This window comes from Ptiloglossa arizonensis, chromosome 4, assembly GCF_051014685.1.
Source record: "Ptiloglossa arizonensis isolate GNS036 chromosome 4, iyPtiAriz1_principal, whole genome shotgun sequence".
Lineage (NCBI taxonomy): Eukaryota > Metazoa > Arthropoda > Insecta > Hymenoptera > Colletidae > Ptiloglossa > Ptiloglossa arizonensis.
The window spans coordinates 5,732,622-5,758,243 of record NC_135051.1 but is presented as its reverse complement, the minus strand read 5'-3'; the positions used below and the strand labels follow the sequence as shown (position 1 = coordinate 5,758,243).

The 25,622-nt window shown below is 35.3% G+C and overlaps 4 protein-coding genes and 1 non-coding gene across 9 annotated transcripts; 3 read left to right on the top strand and 2 right to left on the bottom strand.

Moving 5' to 3' along the window:
* The first annotated feature begins 12,715 nt into the window (after nucleotides 1–12,715).
* On the top strand, nucleotides 12,716–14,642 carry Rpi (Ribose-5-phosphate isomerase). Of its 2 annotated transcripts, XM_076309422.1 has the most exons (7): nucleotides 12,716–12,788; nucleotides 12,885–12,960; nucleotides 13,055–13,115; nucleotides 13,370–13,485; nucleotides 13,559–13,692; nucleotides 13,767–13,908; nucleotides 13,986–14,642. In XM_076309422.1, exons 2-7 carry the CDS (start codon nucleotides 12,898–12,900, stop codon nucleotides 14,172–14,174), a joined length of 705 nt encoding a protein of 234 aa, XP_076165537.1. In that variant the 5' UTR covers nucleotides 12,716–12,788; nucleotides 12,885–12,897; the 3' UTR covers nucleotides 14,175–14,642. The 2 variants fall into 2 exon arrangements, with proteins under 2 accessions (XP_076165537.1, XP_076165536.1); XM_076309421.1 differs by having other exon boundaries at nucleotides 12,733–12,960; nucleotides 13,986–14,641.
* Nucleotides 14,643–14,895: 253 nt separating this feature from the next.
* Trnak-uuu (transfer RNA lysine (anticodon UUU)) lies at nucleotides 14,896–14,968 on the bottom strand. The gene has a single exon. It is a non-coding gene; the product is annotated as a tRNA-Lys (tRNA).
* Nucleotides 14,969–17,750: 2,782 nt separating this feature from the next.
* On the top strand, nucleotides 17,751–20,756 carry LOC143145741 (uncharacterized). Its single transcript, XM_076309423.1, has 4 exons — nucleotides 17,751–17,936; nucleotides 19,394–19,471; nucleotides 19,539–19,617; nucleotides 20,123–20,756. Exons 1-4 carry the CDS (start codon nucleotides 17,931–17,933, stop codon nucleotides 20,365–20,367), a joined length of 408 nt encoding a protein of 135 aa, XP_076165538.1. The 5' UTR covers nucleotides 17,751–17,930; the 3' UTR covers nucleotides 20,368–20,756.
* On the bottom strand, nucleotides 18,353–25,167 carry LOC143145739 (uncharacterized). 3 transcript variants are annotated; one of them, XM_076309418.1, is made up of 11 exons: nucleotides 25,044–25,167; nucleotides 24,463–24,650; nucleotides 24,313–24,385; nucleotides 24,027–24,108; nucleotides 23,267–23,950; nucleotides 22,924–23,137; nucleotides 22,552–22,694; nucleotides 22,307–22,435; nucleotides 21,969–22,217; nucleotides 21,567–21,808; nucleotides 18,353–21,239 (listed from the first exon to the last, which is right to left on the bottom strand). In XM_076309418.1, exons 7-11 carry the CDS (start codon nucleotides 22,628–22,630, stop codon nucleotides 21,000–21,002), a joined length of 939 nt encoding a protein of 312 aa, XP_076165533.1. In that variant the 5' UTR covers nucleotides 22,631–22,694; nucleotides 22,924–23,137; nucleotides 23,267–23,950; nucleotides 24,027–24,108; nucleotides 24,313–24,385; nucleotides 24,463–24,650; nucleotides 25,044–25,167; the 3' UTR covers nucleotides 18,353–20,999. The 3 variants fall into 3 exon arrangements, with proteins under 3 accessions (XP_076165533.1, XP_076165532.1, XP_076165535.1); XM_076309417.1 differs by having other exon boundaries at nucleotides 22,997–23,137; XM_076309420.1 differs by lacking the exons at nucleotides 24,027–24,108; nucleotides 24,313–24,385 and having other exon boundaries at nucleotides 22,997–23,137.
* LOC143145738 (nucleoporin Nup43-like) lies at nucleotides 23,304–25,063 on the top strand. Of its 2 annotated transcripts, none has more exons than XM_076309416.1 (7): nucleotides 23,304–23,514; nucleotides 23,614–23,718; nucleotides 23,850–23,974; nucleotides 24,053–24,174; nucleotides 24,252–24,403; nucleotides 24,482–24,728; nucleotides 24,804–25,063. In XM_076309416.1, exons 1-7 carry the CDS (start codon nucleotides 23,401–23,403, stop codon nucleotides 24,974–24,976), a joined length of 1,038 nt encoding a protein of 345 aa, XP_076165531.1. In that variant the 5' UTR covers nucleotides 23,304–23,400; the 3' UTR covers nucleotides 24,977–25,063. The 2 variants fall into 2 exon arrangements, with proteins under 2 accessions (XP_076165531.1, XP_076165530.1); XM_076309415.1 differs by having other exon boundaries at nucleotides 24,050–24,174; nucleotides 24,804–25,062.
* Nucleotides 25,168–25,622: the final 455 nt, after the last annotated feature.

Sequence of the window (25,622 nt, the reverse complement as noted above, 5' to 3'; positions counted from 1 at the left end):
TGAGAAAGGAAACTTCCGTTTCTTTTTTTATTCAGAATATTTATTATACTATATTTTCCACAGTATTTTTGTACTGTGATATATATGTGTGTGTATATATATATATATATATATATATATATTATATATACACACACACACGTGTATGCACGATTAAGAACTGTCGCCGCTGCCTTCCTCACGTCAGAGTTTTCTTTTCCTCGAGGAATTTCGTTTAAATCGTTAATGAAAAGAATACGACATGAATACAGCGATCGAAACATTTTTAAACGTTGAATTAAAACAATACAGAATTACGAGATTTAATTAAATACGTTAAAATTCACGGAAGGGATATTGATTCTTGTGTAAAAAAAAAGAAAATTATATATATCGTTTAATTTGTCGAAAGCGAATATAAGCATCGTTGTAAAAATGCGAGAACTCGATTCGTTAGTTGGTTGAAACGCTTACACGAGATCATGTCGTATACTATTAAGGCTCCCTCGCGTTCAAAGACAGGAAGAATAATTCGGCTGCGTTATCTTTCTTTCGAACGATTATTTGAACGTATTACCAATAATATTCTACGAGATGTCGGTATTTTCCATGAAAGATTAATGAATTTTACTTATAATCCTAGCCAAAGGAAAGAAGCGAGTGGTGTACGGAGGAGAGCACGATAGAAAAATTTGTAGGAGCTAGTAAAGCGCATATATATATTATATATATATGTATGTATCCATACTAGAAAGAAGAGCGGGTTAAACAAAATATGTAGTGGCTTCTGTGGCCCGTTAACATCTCTAGACACGATTTCCTTTTTACATTATCGTTTTACTTAATCAAGGGTGGTGTACGGGACGGGAGGGTAGAATCAAAAAGAAAGTTTGACGAGACGAAGCCTACCCCTAAAATGTCTTTTCTAGTTTGGCAAACAGGCAAACAGAGGAGAAAAGAGAGAAAGAAAGAGAGAGAGAGAGAGAGAGAGAGAGAGAGAGAGAGAGAGAGAAAGGTTGTGTGTGCATATGTTTACGCGTGTGTGTGCCCATTTACAAGGGCTGAAGAGAGAGAAAACAATTTTTGTTCCGTTATCTTTGAAGAATATTCGCTTTGAGAACTTTCGATCGGAAGTCTTCAATTTATCTGGGAAGTGATCGCCCGTAACTGGGTCAGGATCACCCTGGTAAGAAAAATACAACCATTGAAAACGCGTCTCTAGAGCCAGACATTGACCTACACAATGCAATTAACGTTCTTGCAAACTTAACTGAAATCACGAACTTGGCATTGCTGCGCAAAAGCGTTATTCGTCGCTTAGAATAAAAATAAAGAAAAAAAAAAAAAGAAAAAAAGAAAAAAAAGATCACGATCGAAAACATTCATCGGCTTCGTGTGTTGTGCAAGCTTCGACATTGTTATTCGTACTTCGCCACGATCGCGTATACCAGAGCTCACGCGTAAACTTTCGTAGGGCGAATCGGCGATAAATGTCCTGGTCGTATTACGCAAGGCAGACCTCTACGTAATCGGTATAGTATTAATTAGGTTTTGCACGATCGTTGTGCATTCACAAGATTACCTTACTTCGGCCTTGCTCGTCGATACACATGGTTAAAGTTTGTCATTCGTCCGACAAAGTAGGGTATATATCCCTTTGATCTCGACGAAGCTGCCGCTCAGGACAGTATGTGTATCAACGTACATGGATTTTGCTAACGATTTTTTCCTAGCCTGCTCGAATGCGTACATAATAAAATTACCAACGCGATTATCATTCGCGGATTTTTACCTGATTTTTAAGAATCAACCGATATAAAATGTACGAGCGTGATGAACGAAAGAGAGCAAGCGAGCGAGAGAGATTACGATGATAAACGGAAATAAATACTGTGCGTAACACGTTGAAATGGAAAGTGTTGAGACGAATATTACTATTAAAGTACTAATAGAGAATTAAAGTGAAATCTTATACATAATAATTATTGAAATGTAAATTGTGTTGAATGTTGAAATGTAAACTCTGATGCTGAATATAATGGAAATTCGATTAAGCCGTATTGTATATGTTTATTTTGTACGTTCTCGTTGTAATGAACGAAACATCAAATTATCTAAGATTAGTCGAACGGTTATACGGTAAGATTTTATTTCACATTTCTTTTCGAATATTTTGTATTTTATCTTTAATCATTTTTGATCATCGTTGCGACAGAATTATTTGCATTTCAATTTTTGCGCGGAATACGCGCAAATCGATTTATCTGTCGTGAGTCTCGTCGGTCATATCCTGAAAAAAAAGAAACACATGTTTCGTTGCAATGGACTTGTTCTTGGGAGCGAAGAGCACCGTAACGTTGAGTCAAGAGGAAGGGAGCTCGATCCAAGCGTTGAATATCTTCGATGGCGCACATGTAGCATCGCATTGAATTTTTTACGGCAATTTGCCTGTAACAGTTCTTGTAAATATTAAGCAAAAGCCAAATAAAATGTATAATTGATAATTAATTAATACATAATGTTGCATTTCACCTTGCGACGCACTCCCAGACACATCCTTGTTTCGTCGTTACTTCCTTATGATGTTCTTCCACGTCCACTCAAAGCTCTCCTGAGAAATTAGGATTTCGTTTTCGTAATGTGTATATTTTCACGCGATCGTTGAAACTAGTAGAATTCCTTCCGTGGCGATGTAAGATTATATTTGCTAGTCGGGATCCTTTATACTGTACAGTTCAAAGACTTGTGCGATTTCGGTAGATGTTACGCCCTGTCCCTGATTCTTTTTCTTCGTCTACACCAATAACAGAATTCCTCCCAGATTCTCTTCCAGTAAAAGTTCGAACAACTTTTGACTCGTCATCTCCAGCCTCATTATGTGTGCGCTGCTTACGACATACATCTTTATGAAAAAGTTAAGGTTTATCAATGACTCTTTACTAATAAGTTACTATTGCAATGAAGGAATTGCTTATGTATTTCATACATCGCCTGGCACTTTTAATACATTTAATAAGTTGTTCAATAAGTTTTGTCGTTCGAAACAACTTATTGAACAACCTAGTATATGTATATTATTTAAATAAAATGTGTGAAGTATCGGTTATATGCATCAGTATTCGTTTCAAAAATACAAAGATACATATTTAATAAATAATAGTTCAATATTCAATTAAATTAAGGTAGGTATCTGTAGTGTCGGTATGTAAAACTGCCATCTAGCGAAGAATTGTTCAAACTATGCTTAAAGTCTCCGTACAGCAATCCTGGTGGGAAAACGGCCAAGTTTGTCGAGAAATGGTGTCGAACATTATTGATAGATGGTGCCATTTGTATGTGATGCAAACATTTATTAAATACATAAAACATTAATTAATAAATTAAAGTATTACATGCAGTTCAAGGCTGAATTTAAACACTCGAAGTATCATCTGGCAATGAACGTAGGTCTGGATCCTTTAGAGTTACTGCTAATGCTTAATGACGTCCAAAGTTATACATTGTGGTCACAGGTGATTTTTTTTCTTTTTTTTTATTGGCATAACAAAAGGAAAGAGGACTTTTTCCTTGAGAGGACCGAAATCTCCCAAAATGGAAAACAAATTTTGGGAATTAGATGGTATTATCGAGAATACTTTGGAATCATATATTATAAATGTAAATGCTTTTAAGACTCCAGAGTTCAGACGCGAGTTAACTTTTCTGTAATTTTAAATGTACAATCAATAAACTGAATTCAGAATATGTATAAATTTTTTCTGCAACCGATTTTTGAATGTGTGTGGGTGTGTGCCTCTACTTATAAACACGTTTTTTAAGCTGTCATATAGACGAGATTGTACATTCGCTGTTATAAAATACAAAAATTAACCAACAATTGTTCCTAGCGGGTAACATCGATACCAGTTTTTTATAAAAATTCTGCTTTTTATAAAAATATCAGTAGCAATGTTATACACTATAATTACATCAAAATTAATTTCCGTAGGCAGTTTAATTATGTATCATGCATAAACAAGTTGCGTATTATTACATTTTGCACAAAAATGAATAAAAATTCCAGCAAAAATTTGTAAGTCCAAATTATCCAACAATTACGCCGGAAAATCGAAAAATATAACGATAACATCGAATACTTCAAGACTATAATGTACAACAATTGTAACTGTTATATGTAAATATAACTGATTAATCTCAATAAAGAACATTGCGAAATAGTCCTTGAATATTGTTCTGAACCTGCACTACCCAATGCATGTACAACTTATGCGACAATTACGCGGGTAATGAGTAGAAAGCATCAATTACCGAATACATTACAGGCTTCGGAAATACAACAGCGTTTGAAAAATTTTACTAACTAATTAGTTTCAATAAGGATCTATATAAAATTCATACCGAAAGTCGTAAAAAACATCGATGACCTACTACAAAACACGCGTCGACGACACATTAGATTTGGAAAATTGTTCATAACTTTTTAGTTTCAACAAATATGTTTATGAAACTGAATGTAGAATACTGCTTGAAACCTCTACTACGCAGTGCATGTCCAAATTATGCACTTATGACGGTGCGAAGACGAGAAAAACCTTGATAATATCCATCACTACAAACGGCGTAATTACGACTGTTGCAGAAAAATGTTTATAACTAATTAACCGCGAGATCAATCCTTGCCAAATGTATTGTTTAATGTAGCTACTGTCCTCTGCTACGTAATGCAACTCTAAATTTTCACATTTTTCACTCATGGCGACGCAATGACAAGAAAAACATTGATAATCTCCATCCCTACAGACGGCGTAATTACGACAGTTGCAGAAAAACGTTTATAACTAATTAACCACGAGATAAATCCTTGCTAAAAGTATCCTTTAATGTAGCTACTGTCCTCTGCTACGTAATACAACTCTAAAAGTTCACATCTTTGCTCCATAAATGGGTGAAATTAACGTTTTTTCCCTTTTGCGTCATTTTGGCGGGAATAAATTACCGCCACGTGGTTTTTGTCAACAGACGACCTCCTTCAACATTCTGTGATCCTGCTACCTGCGCCTGGTATCCGTACAACAGAAATCACATTGCCACGTGGTCGTCACGATGTCGGTAACGCGAAATCTCCATAAAATTGCTCGTAGTTAATTAAAGCGTTAAAAAATCATTGCAAAAGTAGTCTTTGATTCTAGCTACGGGTCTCTGGTACGCAATGCATATCCGAATTATGCAACAATTTGGCCGGAAATTAGTAAAAACCGCTAATTACCCTCCAGATTACAAGAATCCGTAATACTACAGTATTTGACAAATTCTAATAACTAATTACTTTCGACAAAGATCTATATAAAATTCATACGGAAATAATGCTACGAACCTCTGCTACATAATGCATTTTCAAATTATGCAATAATCGATGCAGAAAGTCGTAAAAAACATCGATGACTTGCTGCAAAACACGCATCGGCGAAACATCGGATTCTAAAAAATGTTAATAACTAATTAGTTTCAATAAGGATATGTATAGAATTCATACCGAAATATGCTAAGATCCTCTGCTACATAATGCAATTTCAAATTGTGCAATAATCGATGCAGAAAGTCGTAAAAAACATCGATGATGTGCTTCAAAACACGTGTCGACGACACAGCAGATTCACACAATTGTTCATAACTAATTAGTGTCGATAAGGATCTCTATAAAGTTCATACTGAAATAATGCAACGAACTTCTGCTACATAATGCATTTTCAAATTATGCAATAATCGATGCAGAAAGTCGTAAAAAACATCGATGACCTGCTGCAAAACACGAATCGGCGACACATCGGATTCCAAAAAATATTAATAACTAATTAGTCTCAATAAAGATCTCTATAAAATTCATTGTGAAATGATGCTACGAACCTCTGCTACATAATGTAGTTTCAAATTGTGCAATAATCGATGCAGAAAGTCGTAAAAAACATCGATGACCTGCTGCAAAACACGAATCGGCGACACATCGGATTCTAAAAAATGTTAATAACTAATTAGTCTCAATAAAGATCTCTATAAAATTCATTGTGAAATGATGCTACGAACCTCTGCTACATAATGTAGTTTCAAATTGTGCAATAATCAATGCAGAAAGTCGTAAAAAACATCGATGACCTGCTGCAAAACTAGTGTCGACGACACAGCAGATTCACACAATTGTTCATAACTAATTAGTGTCAATAAGGATCTCTATAAAATTCATTGTGAAATGATGCTACGAACCTCTGCTACATAATGTAGTTTCAAATTGTGCAATAATCGATGCAGAAAGTCGTAAAAACATCGATGACTTGCTGCAAAACACGCGTCGACGATACAGCAAATTCAGAAAATTGTTCGTAACTTTTTAGTCTCAACAAATATGTGTACGAAAGTGAATGTAGAATACTGCTTGAAACCTCTACTACGCAGTGAATGTCCAAATTATGCACTTATGACGGTGCAAAGACGAGAAAAACATTGATAATCTCCATCCCTACAGACGGCGTAACTACAACTGTTGCAGAAAAATGTTTATAACTAATTAACCGCGAGATAAATCCTTGCCAAATGTATTGTTTAATGTAGCTACTGTCCTCTGCTATGTAATGCAACTCTAAATTTTCACATTTTTCACTCATGACGACGCAATAACGAGAAAAACATTGATAATCTCCATCCCTACAGATGGCGTAATTACGACAGTTGCAGAAAAATGTTTATAACTAATTAACTACGAGATAAATCCTTGCTAAAAGTATCCTTTAATGTAGCTACTGTCCTCTGCTACGTAATGCAACTCTAAAAGTTCACATCTTTGCTCCATAAATGGGTGAAATTAACGTTTTTTCCCTTTTGCGTCATTTTGGCGGGAATAAATTACCGCCACGTGGTTTTTGTCAACAGACGACCTCCTTCAACATTCTGTGATCCTGCTACCTGCGCCTGGTATCCGTACAACAGAAATCACATTGCCACGTGGTCGTCACGATGTCGGTAACGCGATATCTCCATAAAATTGCTCGTAGTTAATTAAAGCGTTAAAAAATCATTGCAAAAGTAGTCTTTGATTCTAGCTACGGGTCTCTGGTACGGAATGCATATCCGAATTAGGCAACAATTTGGCCGGAAATTAGTAAAAACCGCTAATTACCCTCCAGATTACAAGAATCCGTAATACTACAGTATTTGACAAATTTTAATAACTAATTACTTTCGACAAAGATCTATATAAAATTCATACGGAAATAATGCTACGAACCTCTGCTACATAATGCATTTTCAAATTATGCAATAATCGATGCAGAAAGTCGTAAAAAACATCGATGACTTGCTGCAAAACACGCATCGGCGAAACATCGGATTCTAAAAAATGTTAATAACTAATTAGTTTCAATAAGGATATGTATAGAATTCATACCGAAATATGCTAAGATCCTCTGCTACATAATGCAATTTCAAATTGTGCAATAATCGATGCAGAAAGTCGTAAAAAACATCGATGATGTGCTTCAAAACACGTGTCGACGACACAGCAGATTCACACAATTGTTCATAACTAATTAGTGTCAATAAGGATCTCTATAAAGTTCATACTGAAATAATGCAACGAACTTCTGCTACATAATGCATTTTCAAATTATGCAATAATCGATGCAGAAAGTCGTAAAAAACATCGATGACCTGCTGCAAAACACGAATCGGCGACACATCGGATTCCAAAAAATATTAATAACTAATTAGTCTCAATAAAGATCTCTATAAAATTCATTGTGAAATGATGCTACGAACCTCTGCTACATAATGTAGTTTCAAATTGTGCAATAATCGATGCAGAAAGTCGTAAAAAACATCGATGACCTGCTGCAAAACTAGTGTCGACGACACAGCAGATTCACACAATTGTTCATAACTAATTAGTTTAAATAAGGATCTCTATAAAATTCATAGTGAAATGATGCTACGAACCTCTGCTACATAATGTATTTTCAAATTATGCAATAATCGATGCCGAAAGTCGTAAAAAACATCGATGATGTGCTTCAAAACACGTGTCGATGACACAGCAGATTCACACAATTGTTCATAACTAATTAGTGTCAATAAGGATCTCTATAAAGTTCATACTGAAATAATGCAACGAACTTCTGCTACATAATGCATTTTCAAATTATGCAATAATCGATGCAGAAAGTCGTAAAAAACATCGATGACCTGCTGCAAAACACGAATCGGCGACACATCGGATTCCAAAAAATGTTAATAACTAATTAGTCTCAATAAAGATCTCTATAAAATTCATTGTGAAATGATGCTACGAACCTCTGCTACATAATGTAGTTTCAAATTGTGCAATAATCGATGCAGAAAGTCGTAAAAAACATCGATGACCTGCTGCAAAACACGAATCGGCGACACATCGGATTCGAAAAAATGTTAATAACTAATTAGTCTCAATAAAGATCTCTATAAAATTCATTGTGAAATGATGCTACGAACCTCTGCTACATAATGTAGTTTCAAATTGTGCAATAATCAATGCAGGAAGTCGTAAAAAACATCGATGACCAGCTGCAAAACACGTATCGGCGAAACATCGGATTCTAAAAAATGTTAATAACTAATTAGTCTCAATAAGGATCTCTATAAAATTCATTGTGAAATGATGCTACGAACCTCTGCTACATAATGTAGTTTCAAATTATGCAATAATTGATGCAGAAAGTTGTAAAAAACATCGATGACCTGCTGCAAAACACGAATCGGCGACACATCGGATTCTAAAAAATGTTAATAACTAATTAGTTTCAATAAGGATCTCTATAAAATTCATAGCGAAATGATGCTACGAACCTGTGCTATATAATGTAATTTCAAATTATGCAATAATCGATGCAGAAAGACATAAAAAACATCGATGACCTGCTGCATGACACGTGTCGACGATACAGCAGATTCACACAATTGTTCATAACTAATTATTGTCAATAAGGATCTCTATAAAGTTCATAGTGAAATAATGCTACGAACTTCTGCTACCTAATGTATTTTCAAATTATGCAATAATCGATGCCGAAAGTCGTAAAAAACATTGATGATCTGCTGCAAAACACGCATCGGCGAAACATCGGATTCTAAAAAATGTTAATAACTAATTAGTTTCAATAAGGATCTCTATAAAATTCATATGAAAAAATTGATACGAACCTCTGCTAGATAATATATTTTCACATTATGCAATAATCGATGCGGAAAGTCGTAAAAAACATCGATGACTTGCTGCAAAACACGCATCGGCGAAACATCGGATTCTAAAAAATGTTAATAACTAGTTAGTTTCAATAAGGATATGTATAAAATTCATACCGAAATAATGCTACGAATCTCTGCTATGTAATGCTATTTCAAATTGTGCAATAATCGATGCAGAAAGTCGTAAAAAACATCGATGATGTGCTGCATAACACGCGTCGACGACACAGCAAATTCAGAAAATTGTTTGTAACATTTTAGTTTCAACAAATATGTGTACGAAAGTGAATGTAAAATACTGCTTGAAACCTCTACTACGCAGTGAATGTCCAAATTATGCACTTATGACGGTGCAAAGACGAGAAAAACATTGATAATATCCATCACTACAGACGGCGTAATTACGACTGTTGCAGAAAAATGTTTATAACTAATTAACCGCGAGATAAATCCTTGCCAAATGTATTGTTTAATGTAGCTACTGTCCTCTGCTATGTAATGCAACTCTAAATTTTCACATTTTTCACTCATGACGACGCAATGACGAGAAAAACATTGATAATCTCCATCCCTACAGATGGCGTAATTACGACAGTTGCAGAAAAATGTTTATAACTAATTAACTACGAGATAAATCCTTGCTAAAAGTATCCTTTAATGTAGCTACTGTCCTCTGCTACGTAATGCAACTCTAAAAGTTCACATCTTTGCTCCATAAATGGGTGAAATTAACGTTTTTTCCCTTTTGCGTCATTTTGGCGGGAATAAATTACCGCCACGTGGTTTTTGTCAATAGACGACCTCCTTCATCATTCTGTGATCCTGCTACCTGCGCCTGGTATAGGTACTGTAGAAACCTAGTTTACACGTGGCTACGTGTCGCCGTCAATAGCAGACCTCCTTTCGAATGCTTGTAACTAATTAATGTCGCCAAAAATGATTGCAAATTGCAGTCACAGAAGCTTCGTACGAATCTCAGCTACATAATGCATGCCTAAATTATGCAGAAATTGGAATGGAATGTTGAGAAAACTATCGATTACCCCTATCAACACAAACGTCCGAGATGCAATGACTTCTCGTAATTAATGAATGTCGATAAAAACCATTTCTAAAACAGTCAAAGAAGATTCCTACAAATCTCAGCTACGCAATGCAAGAATTGGTCAAAAAATCGAAAAAAATATCGATTACCCCTATTACTACAAGCGTCGTCGATACAAATGCTTCGGAAAATGTTTGCGGTGAGTATGGTAATGGTTATTGCTTCGATCTGACTTTTTTATCCCTTGTGATAGACGAAATTATCACACATAGAATGAATAATTATTCTCACTTGTAATTTCATTATTATTATTATTATTATTATTATTTATTATTATGATTTTTCGTTTCGTTATATATCATTTTTTTTATTATCTATCATTTGTTACTTTATAAGAAGTATAAAAAAAATGTGTGTGATTTTGGTAACAATTTAAGTGTTCCTTGTATATGATGAAAAAGAAATAAGAAAGTTTCATTTTCGAATAGATCCCGATGTATTTGTATTTATGAACAGCCAACGGTTTTTCGACAATAAAAAATTCTTCTTTTTTTTTTTCGTTACAAATATAGATTAGCTTTGACACACAAATATAGATTACCACCGATAGATACGCAGCGAGATATTACTAATTTTAACTCGATGTTATGCCCGCTAGTATATTTTCTACTTACCTGTTTGGCGTGACTCGTTGAAAAGGAGCGAATTTTCGGCAGAGATCCGCACCGACTTGTTGCACGACGAATGGCGAAGAGCAGGAGAAAAATGATTGAAGTAATGCGAACAATTGAGGCCTCTTGACTGCAGAACATCTTGATATTTATGCACAACTGGTTCATTTAGGAACGAGCCGATTACAAAGAGACTGATTGATTGCGGACGGCAGAAAGTAGTTAGCAGGCAAGACAGAACAACGCGGATCAGCGAATAAATCATTTTGGATTACGAAACAGAGAGAGAACGTGAGAAAACGCGAAAATACCGCCGAACAAATTACAAGAAATATGTATATCCTCCGCGGGCGAAAAGCGAATGGTTGAGGGCCATTACTTCTTAAAATACGAGTTTACTATATAGCGATTACACTTCGATATTTTTACAGCGAGACTGCTTACCGCCACAAAAGGAATTCGCTTCTCCCCATGGAAGAGACAAATATTAATTGGTGATTGGATCACGCAATGTCCCAAGTCACGTGGTCCAACGGTTGCGGTTTCGGATTACGCGAAACATATGTAAGTCGTATATGTATATAAGGCGACGTGTGTACATATATGTTTACTTAGAAACAGCGAGAACAAAGATCGACAGCGTCTAATGTTTTCAAACGGTTTCTCGAACATTCGATGGTATGTTTCCCATTTCTTTCTAATCGACCCTTCGAGTACAGGACACTTGCAAACGTTACGTTCAAACTGAATAACTCGAAGTTTCGAGAACAAATTATTGCGTGGAATATTGCACACGGAAAAACCTTTATTTCTAGAGAAAAATTTTTTGTAACTAAATAATATGTATAATTCTATCAGAAAATGGAAAGTAGGAAAAGAATTAGAATAATAGAAGCAATTTATTACATATTTAGAATAATGTGGAATTCCCGACAATTCATACTGCATAACTCTCACAGTATTTACATTATAAATACCCAAATTCATTCTCAGAACTCAATTAATCGTAGTTAATAAATCATATTTAAATCTTTGAATTAATGTTTCATGTAGGTAACTAATGTTGGAATTTTGTGGAATTCCCAGTAGTTCTAACTATTGAAATTTCACAGTATGTAGATTATACGTTATTAAGCGTAGTTAGTAATTAATACTTAAATTTGTGGATTAAAGTTTTACGTATTTAATTAATGTTAGCAGACACATGTAAATGGCGCCATCTATCGATAGCAGTCGACACCATCTCGATAAACTTAATCGTTTTTCCACCAAGATCACTGTACAGAAGCTTTAACTATGGTGTTGAACATTTCCTTGCTAGATGGCAACACATACACTACTTTAGAGACTTCTACATGCCATCAAATCGTAAACTGAATTTTAAATTATTAAATACGTATCTCTATACTTTGAAAGTGAATTCTGATGCATATGACCAATACTTCACACAGTTTAAACATTCGCTTGAAAAGATAGAGAGTAGTAAAAATTGAGCAAAGTGCAGTTCTTAGAAACCGCATTTTGGCATGCTGCTTAATGCGAGAAACTCCATTTTTTGTGCAGAATTCGGATATAAATATGTATGGGAATGGGATATGGAAATAAAAAAGATTTATTGAATTTGTAAATCAATATCACATATATTTCAATTTAATTTCACCTCACTTATATTTTTAAAACGTTAAAAAAGATATGATTATATTATGTGTATAATACATTACCATCTAGAAACCCGAACTTACTCGAAGTAATACGAACGTATGCGGCAGTACCTCAATACTGCTCATAATCGCAGAATGATTTTGAAAATGCCTGGACGACATTCGGTAATGTAGTATGCATGCATGTTCATGCATGATAATCAGAAGCGGTTCGTACTTACAGTTTCGCGTAATAACACAAGTTTTTTATATCGTTTCAAGAAATTTATTAAAAATGGGACCTCTTGAAAGTGCTAAAAAAGTGGCGGCTTACAGAGCTGTTGATGAATATGTGAAGGTGATTCTCGTTTTGAACTCATTACGAATAATTACAGGTTATATAGATACACCGGTATTTCATCATTAAAATTTTCCACACAATTATTTTACAGGATAATAGCGTTATTGGAATTGGTAGTGGATCTACAATAATCTATGCAGTCCTTAGACTTGGTAACCCCATTATTATCTTGTATTTATATCTGATTATTTATAATACAGTGCTCTTATGTACCATTAATTTGTGCTCGTGAATTTTGCATATTATAATCGTAAAATTTGATCTTTGACCCTATCGGGAGATGTGATTGCAAAATTTCTTGAATGAAATTATGACTAGTCTATTTAAACATAAGAGTAATACATGAAATTATTGGTGATATATATTTTTCGAATGCATAACAAGTTTTTTAAATTGTGTTTTTCAGTTGAACGTGTGAAAGAAGAAAATCTTCACATTGTTTGTATTCCAACCTCATTTCAAGCCCGTCAATTGATACTAAATAATCACCTCATATTGGGTGATTTAGAAACTTATCCTAAAGTAATAAAGAACTTTTTGTCTATGTTATTTATAAAATAAATTTTTATATTGTTACATTATTAAATATTAACAGTTAGATTGTGCAATTGATGGAGCAGATGAAGTCGATTCGGAGATGAATCTTATCAAAGGTGGAGGAGGATGTTTACTTCAAGAAAAAATTGTTGCATCTTGTGCCGATCAATTTGTAATAATAGCTGATTACACGTAAGTGTAATGTTGCACTTATAAAGATTTATTATTGATACTTATTTGTACAAAGACTCTCTCATTATATTTAGGAAAAATTCTCAGAAACTTGGAGAACAATACAAGAAAGGTATTCCCATTGAAGTAGTTCCTATGGCATACATTGCCATTCAAAAACGAATTGAAGATATGTATGGAGGAAATATACAAATTAGAATGGCTTTAGCTAAAGCTGTAAGTGTTTCTTGCATTTTTCTGTAATACTGAAAAAGATTATATTAAGTACATTTCTTATTCTGTTCTTTACATAGGGTCCAGTTATAACAGATAATGGTAATTTTATTTTGGACTGGTTTTTTCCGCAAAGTCTGAGTAATTGGAGCAAAATCAATACAGAGATTTCAATGATGCCTGGTGTTGTTGAAACAGGTCTCTTTATAAAAATGGTGAAGAAAGTATTCTTTGGTATGCCTGATGGCAGTGTAAAAGAACAATCTTAGTTTTCCAATAATAGAGATTTAAACGTCAAGATTTCTACTTATCAACTCAAATCTATTTCTATAATATGTGACAAAAGGGGTATTTGTCCCATCTCTGAAGTGATATTGTATTTTTATGTTTATTTGTCATTCATCATCCATTTTCATTGTTTTCATATATTTTTGTACATATCATAATCTTGCGTTCACCGTTTTACAAATGGATTTTTAAGGAGATTGTGTTATACAGACTGAAACATTTTCTGTACTTGTTTTTACATATTTACATTTTCATTTATGAAATAAGCGAAATATTTGATGTAATTAAAAATGTATATTTAATACCAGGTTGTTTGTTTTCACCAAAGGTTTTATCTTAAGCATGTTGAATGTGGCCAAGTAATTATGCATAGTACTTATGAGAAAATGAAATAGTCATGAGATGTATAAAAAAACATTATACATATATTTATTAAAATATAAATTTCTACAATACATGAAACAGTTCCTTTTTTTTTCGACAATTAATCCCAAAAATATTAAAATTGTATTTAATCCAATTCTACTCTATGTTACCACCCATACACCTCAGTGTATCGGCTCTTTTGAACAAGTGCGAAACGTCGCGATATAAACTTTTGTCCCTTTTGAATTACTTAATTTAACATTTGTACTAATAATTTTTGTCGAGGAAATAGTTAATGTTTATTATTTTTGGTGAATTGATTACAAAAAATATAACCGCCCGAACAGGGACTCGAACCCTGGACCCTCAGATTAAAAGTCTGATGCTCTACCGACTGAGCTATCCAGGCACTTGATGAATCCTTATCTTAAGTGAATAATAATGAACATTTCTCTTCAAAAATTTTAATTTGTAACTTTATCGAACGATATATATACTTTCTTTAAGAATATTTAAATAAATGAATATTATTTCTCTTGTCTCTTTTAGTACTATCAAATATGACGCTTGTATTATTATAATAATAATTTTTCTTGTTTTAACAATTCATCTTCGTGGAATTTTTATAAAGTAATTTTTGTGTAGACTATTTTATCGAAAAGAATATAGCACTTCCTATGGTGTCGTTCATTCGTTTTATGCGCAAAGAGACTCATACATATATCAACAGTAATATTACTCTCGATGCATGTCTTATTCATAAAGCATGAACCTGCCGTGATTTACAATATTAAGTCGATTAACTTAAAATTGGCTATATATTCGATATAACATTGAAAATCAATTGAACGAAATCAAAGAAAGAAAATTGAAAGGCAGATGATTAAAGATATGGTAAACGTATGTATATTGTAAAAATTAAATATTTTAACAGTAAAAGTATTTTGTTCGTGTGATAAAATCTACTTCGGTTGTGATGAGTCTGGACACCGTGCATATAAATAATTATATCTGTACAAACTGTACCTTACCCGTAATGTAACATATTTCGTTTAACGTATATGTATGTCTGTACACGAAGTATTAAAACAAGAGACTTCTGACTTCCGTAATCCTATTACAATACAAACTCGACGTAAAATATAAATTAATCGATGTAATGTTTTTATACAAGTTAATTAAGATGAAAAAGAGAGTCTTGTAGAGAACAAGAAGCGCAAGCGTCCTTATTCGACTTAATATCAATTCGATGCCTCGATTTGGAAAATTAAGAGAAACAATTGACAAATTTGAGTGTCAGTCGTTGCTGATCGTGTAAGTTAGAGACTGAAAAATGTAAATAAATGAACGACGAGAGGGGAGAAGCTGGTTCATGCCATGGGTTGAACGACTTTATCGTAACTCAGCGGGTTCTGATGTGCGAACGTTGTAAGTACTTAACCCCGCCTGTTTTCGTTTGATTTACACAGAGCGTTTCTTATCGGCCAATTTTTTGTGGGCCGTTTTCTTCCTTTGGTTTGGATCATCGATTCGACGTTTTAACCTTCTGTTTTCAGTGTTTGCATATTTCCCGAATTCCGTTCCCCGGCCTGTTTGTTCGACGAAAACCACGATAACGTCACGGGGGGTTAAAAACTAAGGCGTTTCGTAGCGCGTTCTCGGGGTACTTACATCTTTCAGCACTTGCTGAAGATTTTCCAGGAAAAGAAACGTTATAATTGATCGTTGGGTGTGGGACTCTTTTCGCGAGCTCCACGCGCTACAATCAAGTACATCTGGTGTATAATACCGATTTTCCTTCGATCGATGGTTCAGTTGATGTACGAGTGTGTTCATACTTGACGACGTGATCAAAGTTCGAACTATCGTTGAACACTGCAATATCTAAAGGGTGCTATTGCATACGATGATTCTGTTTTAGGAGATCGCGTATTAGTTCGATGCGTAGCACAATGGCGTTTTTAACGACGTTTATATACTTTTTATTCTTACTTATGTATGAATTTATTTACCTATTTTTACAAACGAAAACTTTTCCTTCTTTTTTTAATTCACCATCTGACTCGTAACTTAAATTATATGTACAGAGTCCACCGAGACTTGCCAGCTAAATTACTTGGAAATCGTTTGTTTATCAAGCAGAAAAATATTTCGAACAAATGTGGTAGAGTATGAAGTGAAGCTCATACTGGGATAATTAGTTTTTTCCACCTTGACACCTTGACAGCTTGGCATGCCCTTGGGGGTATTTGAAAAATGGAAAATCGTATTATCACAGCGTGTAATACTATCAATCACAGAACACTTACACCGATAACACTTATTCATAGATTACGCACGTGTTGATAATATAATGGGCAATATTTTGAATATCTTTCACGTTAAACATTATTTAATTAATATCTTGATAAACATTAGATTCGAGACCCGTGTACCCTCGTAGTTTTTTTTCCTCAGTTTTTCATACACATTTCAATAGCAGGTGTAAATTTTGTACATTAAATTGAAAAATTCAAGGTGATCGTATCTCGATAAAAAGACAAAGTGGACAAAAAATTATCACAGCAATGTGTGTTCCACTTCGTACCCTACGACTTTTGTTTCAAATATTTTTCCACCTAAGAAATGATTTTCAAGTAATTTTAGTCTCGTAATTCTTAGTTCAAATAAGCAGTCTCTTCTGTTTATATATACTATACACTATCGCTAACTTACTAAAGATACTTTCATAAAGATCTTCGGTTAGAAGAAAGAACGATTCACCGAACCGTTTCTACATTTTTTATTTCCATTTACTTTTACTATTTCATAGATACTCGTAAATGATGTGTACGTTAACTTACCATCGTACAAATATCCCGAGAAAGATTTTTGATTCGTACGAGGAAGCTGTGTTTCCACTGCTCTTCATCGGCCATTAAACACGGTAGTTCTTGTTTCATCGCGTCTTAAGAATCTGCTTACCCTTTGACGCATCAGCGGTCGCGATCGACGAAACAGACGATGAGGGATGAAACGTGTGTTATATAGCGCACGATTTACATTCTCTGTCCAGATTGCAGGAGATACGCGAAACCAACCGCATTTCACGTCGTGAAACATAAAATGTACCATTGCGAGGACCATTACGAACGGTCATGCGTTCTTCGGGGCGCATGTATTTACGCCCTCGAACGTTTACGAAGGGAGGGGACAGTATTTGAAGAGGCGACGCGCGATTTCACCCCTCACACGCGGACTTGACTCCTTACTCGAACGACAACCCTTTGTCGGAAGATACAGCCAAGCTCACAGGAAGTTCCAGAGCACCGACATCCCCGGAGATCTCTCTTCGTGCCGTGACAAGTTGACAGTCTTGGCGAGGATCCGCCATGAAGGTAATTCTTCACCTCTCGATCGGTCTCTTTCGGCTGTACGATGATATTCTTAATACCAGGGCGTGCTTTTGCGAAAGCTCGAAACCCGTTACAAACGCGGTTTCCGTTGAATAATTGCACGGAGAAGAGTGTTTCATGATTCTTTTAAAGCGTTGCATCAATTGGAATATTTCTGTGTAGAGAATTCCTTTTTCAACACTGATTTTCGACTCGTTTCGTATCGATTGGGGAATTCAAGTGTAGAGGATTCTATTATTTTTCGCTAATTAACGGTTTATTTGTTTTCTACCAGTTGGAGTACCAGTGATAGAGAGTAGGGAATTATTTTCTATTAATTTTCAATCTGTTCGTTTTGTACCAATTGAAACGGTGCGGAGGATACTTTTTTTTGTTCGTTAATCTTCGATCGTTTTCAATCGGAGTTGTAATCATTTTCCATAAATTTTCGATCGTTTCGATCGTGCTTGCGGTAGATTGTATTTGAAATTTGAACGATGCCAGTTTTTCGAGTAACACTTTTCGCGTCAGTTTCTTAAAGACAACCCGTAGACACTGTTTACATTCAAGATTTATATTCGCACACTCGATACATGTATTCTCGAATCAAATATTCTGAAAACGTGTTTCTTAATTCTTTTATTCTAGAAATATACCTTTCCTTCGAGTTCTACCCCGTAAAAACATTGGGAGAAACGTTATGCGTAAACATTTTATCTGTCTAGAAATTAGATTCCACTCGAATACAATTTTTCCAAGCAACTTCCATTGAGTAGTGCAAAATTAAGGATCCGTTATTTTAAGGATTGTATTATTGTCGCGGTATCGACTCTTGGGTTGACAGCCTCTCGAAGAGCTACATTGTTTTTCAATTTACATTCTTTATCGGCAATATAATTATGTTTAAAATTGTCTATAGCGATTTTTAACAGGTGTAACTGCCACGGTAAAAGTAACGCGAAAAAAGAAACGAATCTTGGTCGCGATTACATTGTAAAGTCGTTTTGTTAATTTCTCCTATCGATAACGTTGTGTTTTTCCCTGTTTCGAATTGATCGTCGCCCCCGCTGGAAAATCATTATTTTCTCGGATGACGAACGCACCGCTCGAAGGAACGATCGACCAGCAGTATCGTTGGACATTAATTAACCGCAGTACAAACCTGATTATAGTCATAAGCAGATTACAACAGTTAACATGTTCGAAAGCTTCGCGTGTGATCCTTATATAACCACCGTGCTTATTAGAAATTACCCGCGTGCCCCCCGTAATTATCGAGATTTCGTTGTGGATTTTAAAGCGTTTTCATTAGCGTTCCTCGTCAACTGCTTCGTTTCACGGAACAGTGACGACGACCGTTTTAATCGGGGAAAAGTTGAATAAACTTTTCAACCTGTTTCTTCTTTTTTTCTTTTTTTTTTTTAAACCGATCGAATCACGAATCCTTTTCACTTACGCAGGCAATCAACTACGTCTGCTGCGCTTTGGTGTTCGGGTGCATCGTGAAAATGGCACACTCCGAGAAGTCTCAAAGCAAGGTACAGTGATTTGTGGCACCGTGATCGCCGTTTTGATTATTTATCAACATTGGACTCGGATTTTCAGATCCAGCAACGATTGTTCGACACCCTCACGACAGACGACTCGCTCAAGCTGAAGAGACCGTTTTGCAATGCTTTCACCGGTGAGTGAATGCTTTCTTTTTTTTTTTTTTTCGTGAAACTATAGCCATCGAAGGAAACAATCTGCCCTGTTTCGAGCTTCTTCTAGAAACAACTCGATTATTAACGCTGATTTGCCCGCAATGTTCGATGACAGTTATCAAAAGCCGTTATTAAAGACAAATTATATTCGTGAATGAATTTTCCTGTTTCCTTTCTAATTTGGAGAAATGTGATCCGGTATAAGTAAGAGTACGTCAAAGTACTAATGTTATTTCTAGTGTTAATACTAACAATACCGCGGGAGAGGCATGGGTCCAAACTGACCCATAACTTCATCTTGCTCGCGCAAGTATTTCGAATAGAAATTCCATTTTATCGACCCTTTTTTAATATCTAAGGAAAGTCGACGGTACAATTGAGCAATATGAACGTCTCTCTGGGTCTGAAAAGAACTAAGCGTGGTACGACGAGGGTAGGAACGCGTCAGCGTCGAAATGACATCGAAACCGTTGAAATTGTTCACAGGCTGCGGAGAAAAGAGGAATTTCCAGGAAAATCCTACGTCCTCCCAGGAGTTGGAAGCCGGGAGCAGCGTTCGACTCCCTCTTGTTCTCTACAGAGCGTTGCTGAGAGCCGCTTCTCAGAACATCCGTAGCACAATCGATCGTGACTCGAACGAGTATCAATTGTCCGAGGTCCCGCAGGTGTATCTGTCCGGAAAAATGCCGCTTCACAAGAGGCTCGACGTGCCATCAACTTCTTTGGAGTAACATCCGACGCTCGAATGCACAAACGGTGCGCTCATATATCTCCGTTACGCCATAATCGGGTGAACATAAAAGGAAAATAAATTTTTTCGGTTACACGTTCCGTCTTCGTTCGTTACATGAATTTATTCGTGTGTGTTAGACGACAAACAACGCGATTAGACGCGTTTCGTTGCGCGAAGTTGCTTGCACCTTTGTTAAAAGTCGGATGGATATTAATAAAAAAAAAGCGACTCTGGTATAAGTAGAACGTAACGTGTTATTGTTACCCACGTATCCTTTAATTGGTCACTTACGCTTATTGTTCTACACATGGAACAACGAATACCTCGTATTTAACAAGTTGACCGCCACGCCGGTGTTCCATATTTATGATTGTCCACGATATTTGTTCAAACCGTAGTGTAAAAAGAAATATTCGATAATTTGTCGACGTTCTTGTTATTTTGTAGCCTTACTAACGAGAGTAATGCTATTTAAAAGTTCACAAGCGTTAGAGTTCGTGTCTTGTGAACGTTTTAAAGAATCGTTGTAATTTTGGTGCGTCGGCCACTCGTTACCACCGTAGCGTTCAATCTGTTAAGAGACATTTGGTTCGAGGAAGAATGTAATGTTAACTTTATCGTGACACTCCTCTAGAGCAAGACTGTCAGCTTTATGGTGACGCTCCCGTTCCAAAGGTACCTCATGTTATTCGAAAACGGTAGCTTCGCAAAGAAAACTTGTCGCGAAACGCTCAGTCCAACGCAGTCGGGGTTGTCCGGTTCTCCAGTTAATTTTGGACGGCTCCAGAAATATTCCGAGCAGAGCAACGACGGATCCCAAAACCGTGAACGTCGATCCTGTCGCGATTGCTCCGGCGAATGATCTAAAACCTAAATACCAATTGTGATCACTACACGGTCTTTTTACAGACAGTTGTTTTATTATTAAGAATCAGGGCATCGTTCGAACACTTTTTCGTTATGTAAATAAAAATATTGTTATTTTTATTACGTATCTGTACGCAGTGCACTCTGGTACATTACGTAGTGCTACGTGTAACTCTCACAGCTAAAAGATCGCGTTATCCTTTACGTAATGGATAAATAAATAAATGTCTATCTACGAATAAACTGTCGTTCCAATGGAAAATTCACGGGTAAGATTCTTCCGCTCAGGAACAACGATTCACGCAAAATCGTGTTCGACGATGCTATTACCTCTAGGCGCATCTTATGGGGAAACGGCCATCTAAGAATGAAATCGTGACGACCACGGGTCAGTCCAACGCTTATGAAGACAGTATCATCAGAATGTCGCGGTGTAACCTTGATGTACATGGCGTATCCATTTTGGCCGACGTAAAACGTCTCACTACGTTCGAAACGAGCGGTTCTCCAACTGGCGAGCTTCTCGCTGAAATTCTTTATTTGCCAGTAGTAAAAAAAGACGCTCGTAGACCCTGAACATATTAAAACACCGTCAGTATAGCTATATTTTCACCTTGTTCATTATTGCAATCGCGCAATCCCTTTAATTGCATAACGAATCAACCATTGGGATCCTCGATTTCTAGCATACCTTTATCACGAATACGTTATGCAATCGATTAACAGACGTACCGTTTATTGGAAAAATTTCCTGAACGACACCGTTGGTCTTGTCGATCTCTGGCTGCCTCGGTGACGGATTACCATTTTTGGTATCGTCTACGGGGTGATCGTTGTGGTTTAATTTCTCGTCGCACGGTGTTTTCGATAACCTTGCGGTGTCTCTTTTATTTTGCAAAACCGTGTAAAGGATCGTTTTAATTTTCTCCAGTTCTAGGGTCAGGTTTCTCTCCAGTGATTGCAGTTTCTCGTCCATCGTTTCTGAAAGATGATTAAATTACTTTTCAACGTAAAAATTACTTTTTATTTATCGTTGATGGACCAGAGATTCGCGAAAAATAATTTCTCACTCGCGCTACAAGCTCCGGTGAGTACTCTCGTGACAGTGGCACGTGCGCTAGCCACCAATTCCTCGGTTGTGATTTTACATGTAGCGTGTTGCGTTTCCGTAACGTCTCCGTCGTTCGTTGTATTTGCGTCTACGAAAGTGGAAAACGACGGCATGGTTCGCTTTATTCGATTCAAAATTTGACCATGTTTCATAATTGCAAAGTATGCGAATAGAAGAAGGTATTACCTTCTTATTAATACTTACAGAGTTCCGTATTGCTTGCATCACACCGAGTTAAATAGAGCGTACTGAAACACAAGAACAATAAAACGTTCGATGTCATCGCGACGAGAAATTCGTTCGAAATCACCTCCGCTTAAAAGAAAAATTCTTAATCTCCGTTGTACCTAAAAATAAATTTATTCTATTAATAAATGAATGGAATTCGACGAATTGTGATTTAAGCTTTGCTCGATTCTTTTTTTAATTAAATCAATTAAATCTGTTTAAGATAATATAATGGATAATATAATATAATTATCCTTTTTAGGATAATTTAAACTTTGAAAATTTCATGTACATTCTCTCTTTATTTGTTTTGGAATAATTTCAAATTTAAGACTGCATGATGCACACCTATTTCACGACCTGATCACCGCGTAACTGTTCTCTATGTCCCCTGTGATTTATAAAATAGGTGGATCCCTACCCTTTTGTGATCGACGTCTCTGTAGAAATCGTTTGTCGTAGACGTCATTTACATACGTTCCATTATCACGTAATACTGATATTTTATCCTCCAAAAGAGTTTTTCTATGAGCTTTACATTGAATCTTATAAAAATATATACCTTTAAAAAGTTAAGAAAAATGTTAACTTATCAAATGATCATAAGAAATGTATTTATATATTAGAAAGAATGTTTGTTTACACGTATTTATATCTCATAATGAGGAAAGAAGTAAGGAATCATACATACGTGGATTTTTTTTAAAGAAAAAGGCTATCGTGTTTGGCGGTCTTTTTGACAACGCGTAGAACGCGCGTGTAGCGTGTATTGGTCGTTGCTTTTGCCGTTTTCATTTTAAATTAAATCATAATCCATGTCAAAAAATGACCGAAAACGTACAAGGAACATTTGTGTCGGAGAAAATTTCCAAAATCCGATGGAAACACGAGGATTTTGAGGAGGCTTCCAACTTTTTAACCGGTAGTTGGGACGACCCGGTAAGGTTATCTTCAGTGGACTTAACCTATTCTCCTCGTGTACATATGAATTTTACATATGCATTTTAACGATTTACAGTATCGGAATTTTTGCTACAGGTGAACAAAATAACGCATTGGACGTTTCAAGTGAACGACGATGGTGAATCCTATCCAGCAGTGGTTTCATCCTACACAATACTTGGAGATGTGACTGAGATAAAGGTTTTTAACGTTTAATAACACCATTGTTTTCCTCATTTTCTTCTCAAAAGTTCTTAAAACTGATTTAAGAACTGGATTATTGTAAAAGATTATTTGCATCCACTCTACTGGCATTCCATAATTTGTTACAGTTTATTTCGAGAGACTTCTTTGTGGCATCAACATCCAGAGGTACTGTCAAATTATTACAGATCCATGAAAATCCATATTCCCAATTTAAAGAACATATGACCTGGGAATTCATACATAAATTTAAGTAAGGTTCATTTGTAAAAAGTATAGACTGATGATTTTATTGACTGTTATACATAGCAGTAATTTATCTCTGTAGCAGATCGTCTGATTATGCATCTTGCACAGCACTTTCAATCTTTGAACAAGATGTAGTTTCTGTAGGAGAAGATGGAAGAATTAATCTTTTAACAGCAGGGCAAACAAAGCCGGTTAGAGTTATAGGTAATTATATAATGTTGTATTAGATGTATATTGTGTATTGTAAAGTTTATTTTATAATTGTTTAATTTTATTTTTAGATGAGGCTGATAGTTGTTCTATATACTGTGTTGATTTCTTAAGGCACAATGAGATACTTACAGGAAATTTAAGAGGTCACATGAAAGTCTGGGATTTAAGAAGCGATCAAGATCTTCCTGCTACAACATTCATGCTTGCAGATCAAGCAAAAGTACGAATTAAATATTTCTGTTTATAATAAGTAAATAGAGTAACGTATATATTACTAACAAAGCAACGATACTTGTAGACAGAAGCTACAGGCATTGCACATCATCCGACACAGAGGCATATTGTTGTTGCTGGTGGTGGTGATGGTAGTTTAACAGTATGGGATTTAAGACACAATACATATCCAATGTCACAACTTAATGCTCATGCAAAAGCTGTGAGTGAAATACTTTTTCATCCTGACAGACCTGAAAATTTGTTTACATGTTCAACTAGTGGTGAATTATGGCATTGGAATAATGCTCAACATTCGAAACTAAGTTTGGGTGAGTGTTATGTACTAAAAAAAATTTATCATAAATTTATAGTGCATATGTATTAAAGCATAATTTTTGTTTCAGATCCTACAAACACACATTGGTTAAATACAATAGGAACAAATGGAAAAGTTAATGTAATGTCGCTTTGCAGTGCTATGCACAAGCCAATAAATACTATTGATATTAACAAATCAACTTTACTGTTTGGATGTGACAATGAAGCAATGTACATTATTAAGAATATAACCCTTTAATAGCTAATTTGCTCCAATTATATTTTTTCTAATTGTAATATACTAATGAATAAATATCTTTTCTAACCCGAATTTATTCACATCTTCGTTATAAACGGTTATTGTGTTCCATGAGATCGTAGCTGCATGTTCCTTTCAATTTTAAGTTAACCGCATAAAAAAATATTTGTGTAATATTGCGCCATAGCAGTTGTAAATGGGCAAGGGTTTTAGCATATGCGCATCGAAAATGCATCAGTAAAGTACTTTAATCGAAAGAGAAAGGGTGTCGTTTGGGTCCCTGTTTTGATGTTTCTCGAAATTATCTAAAAGATTTTTTTAAATGGATGTGAAGCGAGATGTATATATACACCATTTTTAAATTTTATCAATTACAAAATAAATTTATCATTTTATGAAAACAAAATAAAATACAATGAATGTACATATGTTATACACACAAATACAATTATGAAATGTCACATTATTTATATAAAATATTAATATAAAAAAAAAGCTAGGAAAAAGGACAGGATATTGAGATAACTACTTAAAATACTATATGCATTAAAACATAATTTTGACATAATTAAAAAATAACAATTTTATTCTTGGGCTCGAACCATTAACGCAGTTTCCATGACGGATATGCACGTTACTGTGCCGT

Bases quoted from the DNA above. Each gene is read 5' to 3' on its own strand.
- Rpi (XM_076309421.1), top strand. From the start codon at position 12,799: ATGCATGCATGTTCATGCATGATAATCAGAAGCGGTTCGTACTTACAG. The intron at 12,961-13,054 runs GTGATTCTCGTT...ATTATTTTACAG, and splicing joins CTGTTGATGAATATGTGAAG to GATAATAGCGTTATTGGAAT. The intron at 13,693-13,766 runs GTAAGTGTAATG...CATTATATTTAG, and splicing joins GTAATAATAGCTGATTACAC to GAAAAATTCTCAGAAACTTG.
- LOC143145741 (XM_076309423.1), top strand. The intron at 19,472-19,538 runs GTACAGTGATTT...TCGGATTTTCAG, and splicing joins CCGAGAAGTCTCAAAGCAAG to ATCCAGCAACGATTGTTCGA. The intron at 19,618-20,122 runs GTGAGTGAATGC...AATTGTTCACAG, and splicing joins GTTTTGCAATGCTTTCACCG to GCTGCGGAGAAAAGAGGAAT.
- LOC143145739 (XM_076309418.1), bottom strand. From the start codon at position 22,630: ATGACATCGAACGTTTTATTGTTCTTGTGTTTCAGTACGCTCTATTTA. The intron at 22,218-22,306 runs GTGAGAAATTAT...ATCATCTTTCAG, and splicing joins CACCGGAGCTTGTAGCGCGA to AAACGATGGACGAGAAACTG. The intron at 21,809-21,968 runs GTACGTCTGTTA...TAATATGTTCAG, and splicing joins GGAAATTTTTCCAATAAACG to GGTCTACGAGCGTCTTTTTT.
- LOC143145738 (XM_076309415.1), top strand. From the start codon at position 23,401: ATGACCGAAAACGTACAAGGAACATTTGTGTCGGAGAAAATTTCCAAA. The intron at 23,719-23,849 runs GTTTTTAACGTT...AATTTGTTACAG, and splicing joins GAGATGTGACTGAGATAAAG to TTTATTTCGAGAGACTTCTT. The intron at 24,729-24,803 runs GTGAGTGTTATG...TTTTTGTTTCAG, and splicing joins ACATTCGAAACTAAGTTTGG to ATCCTACAAACACACATTGG.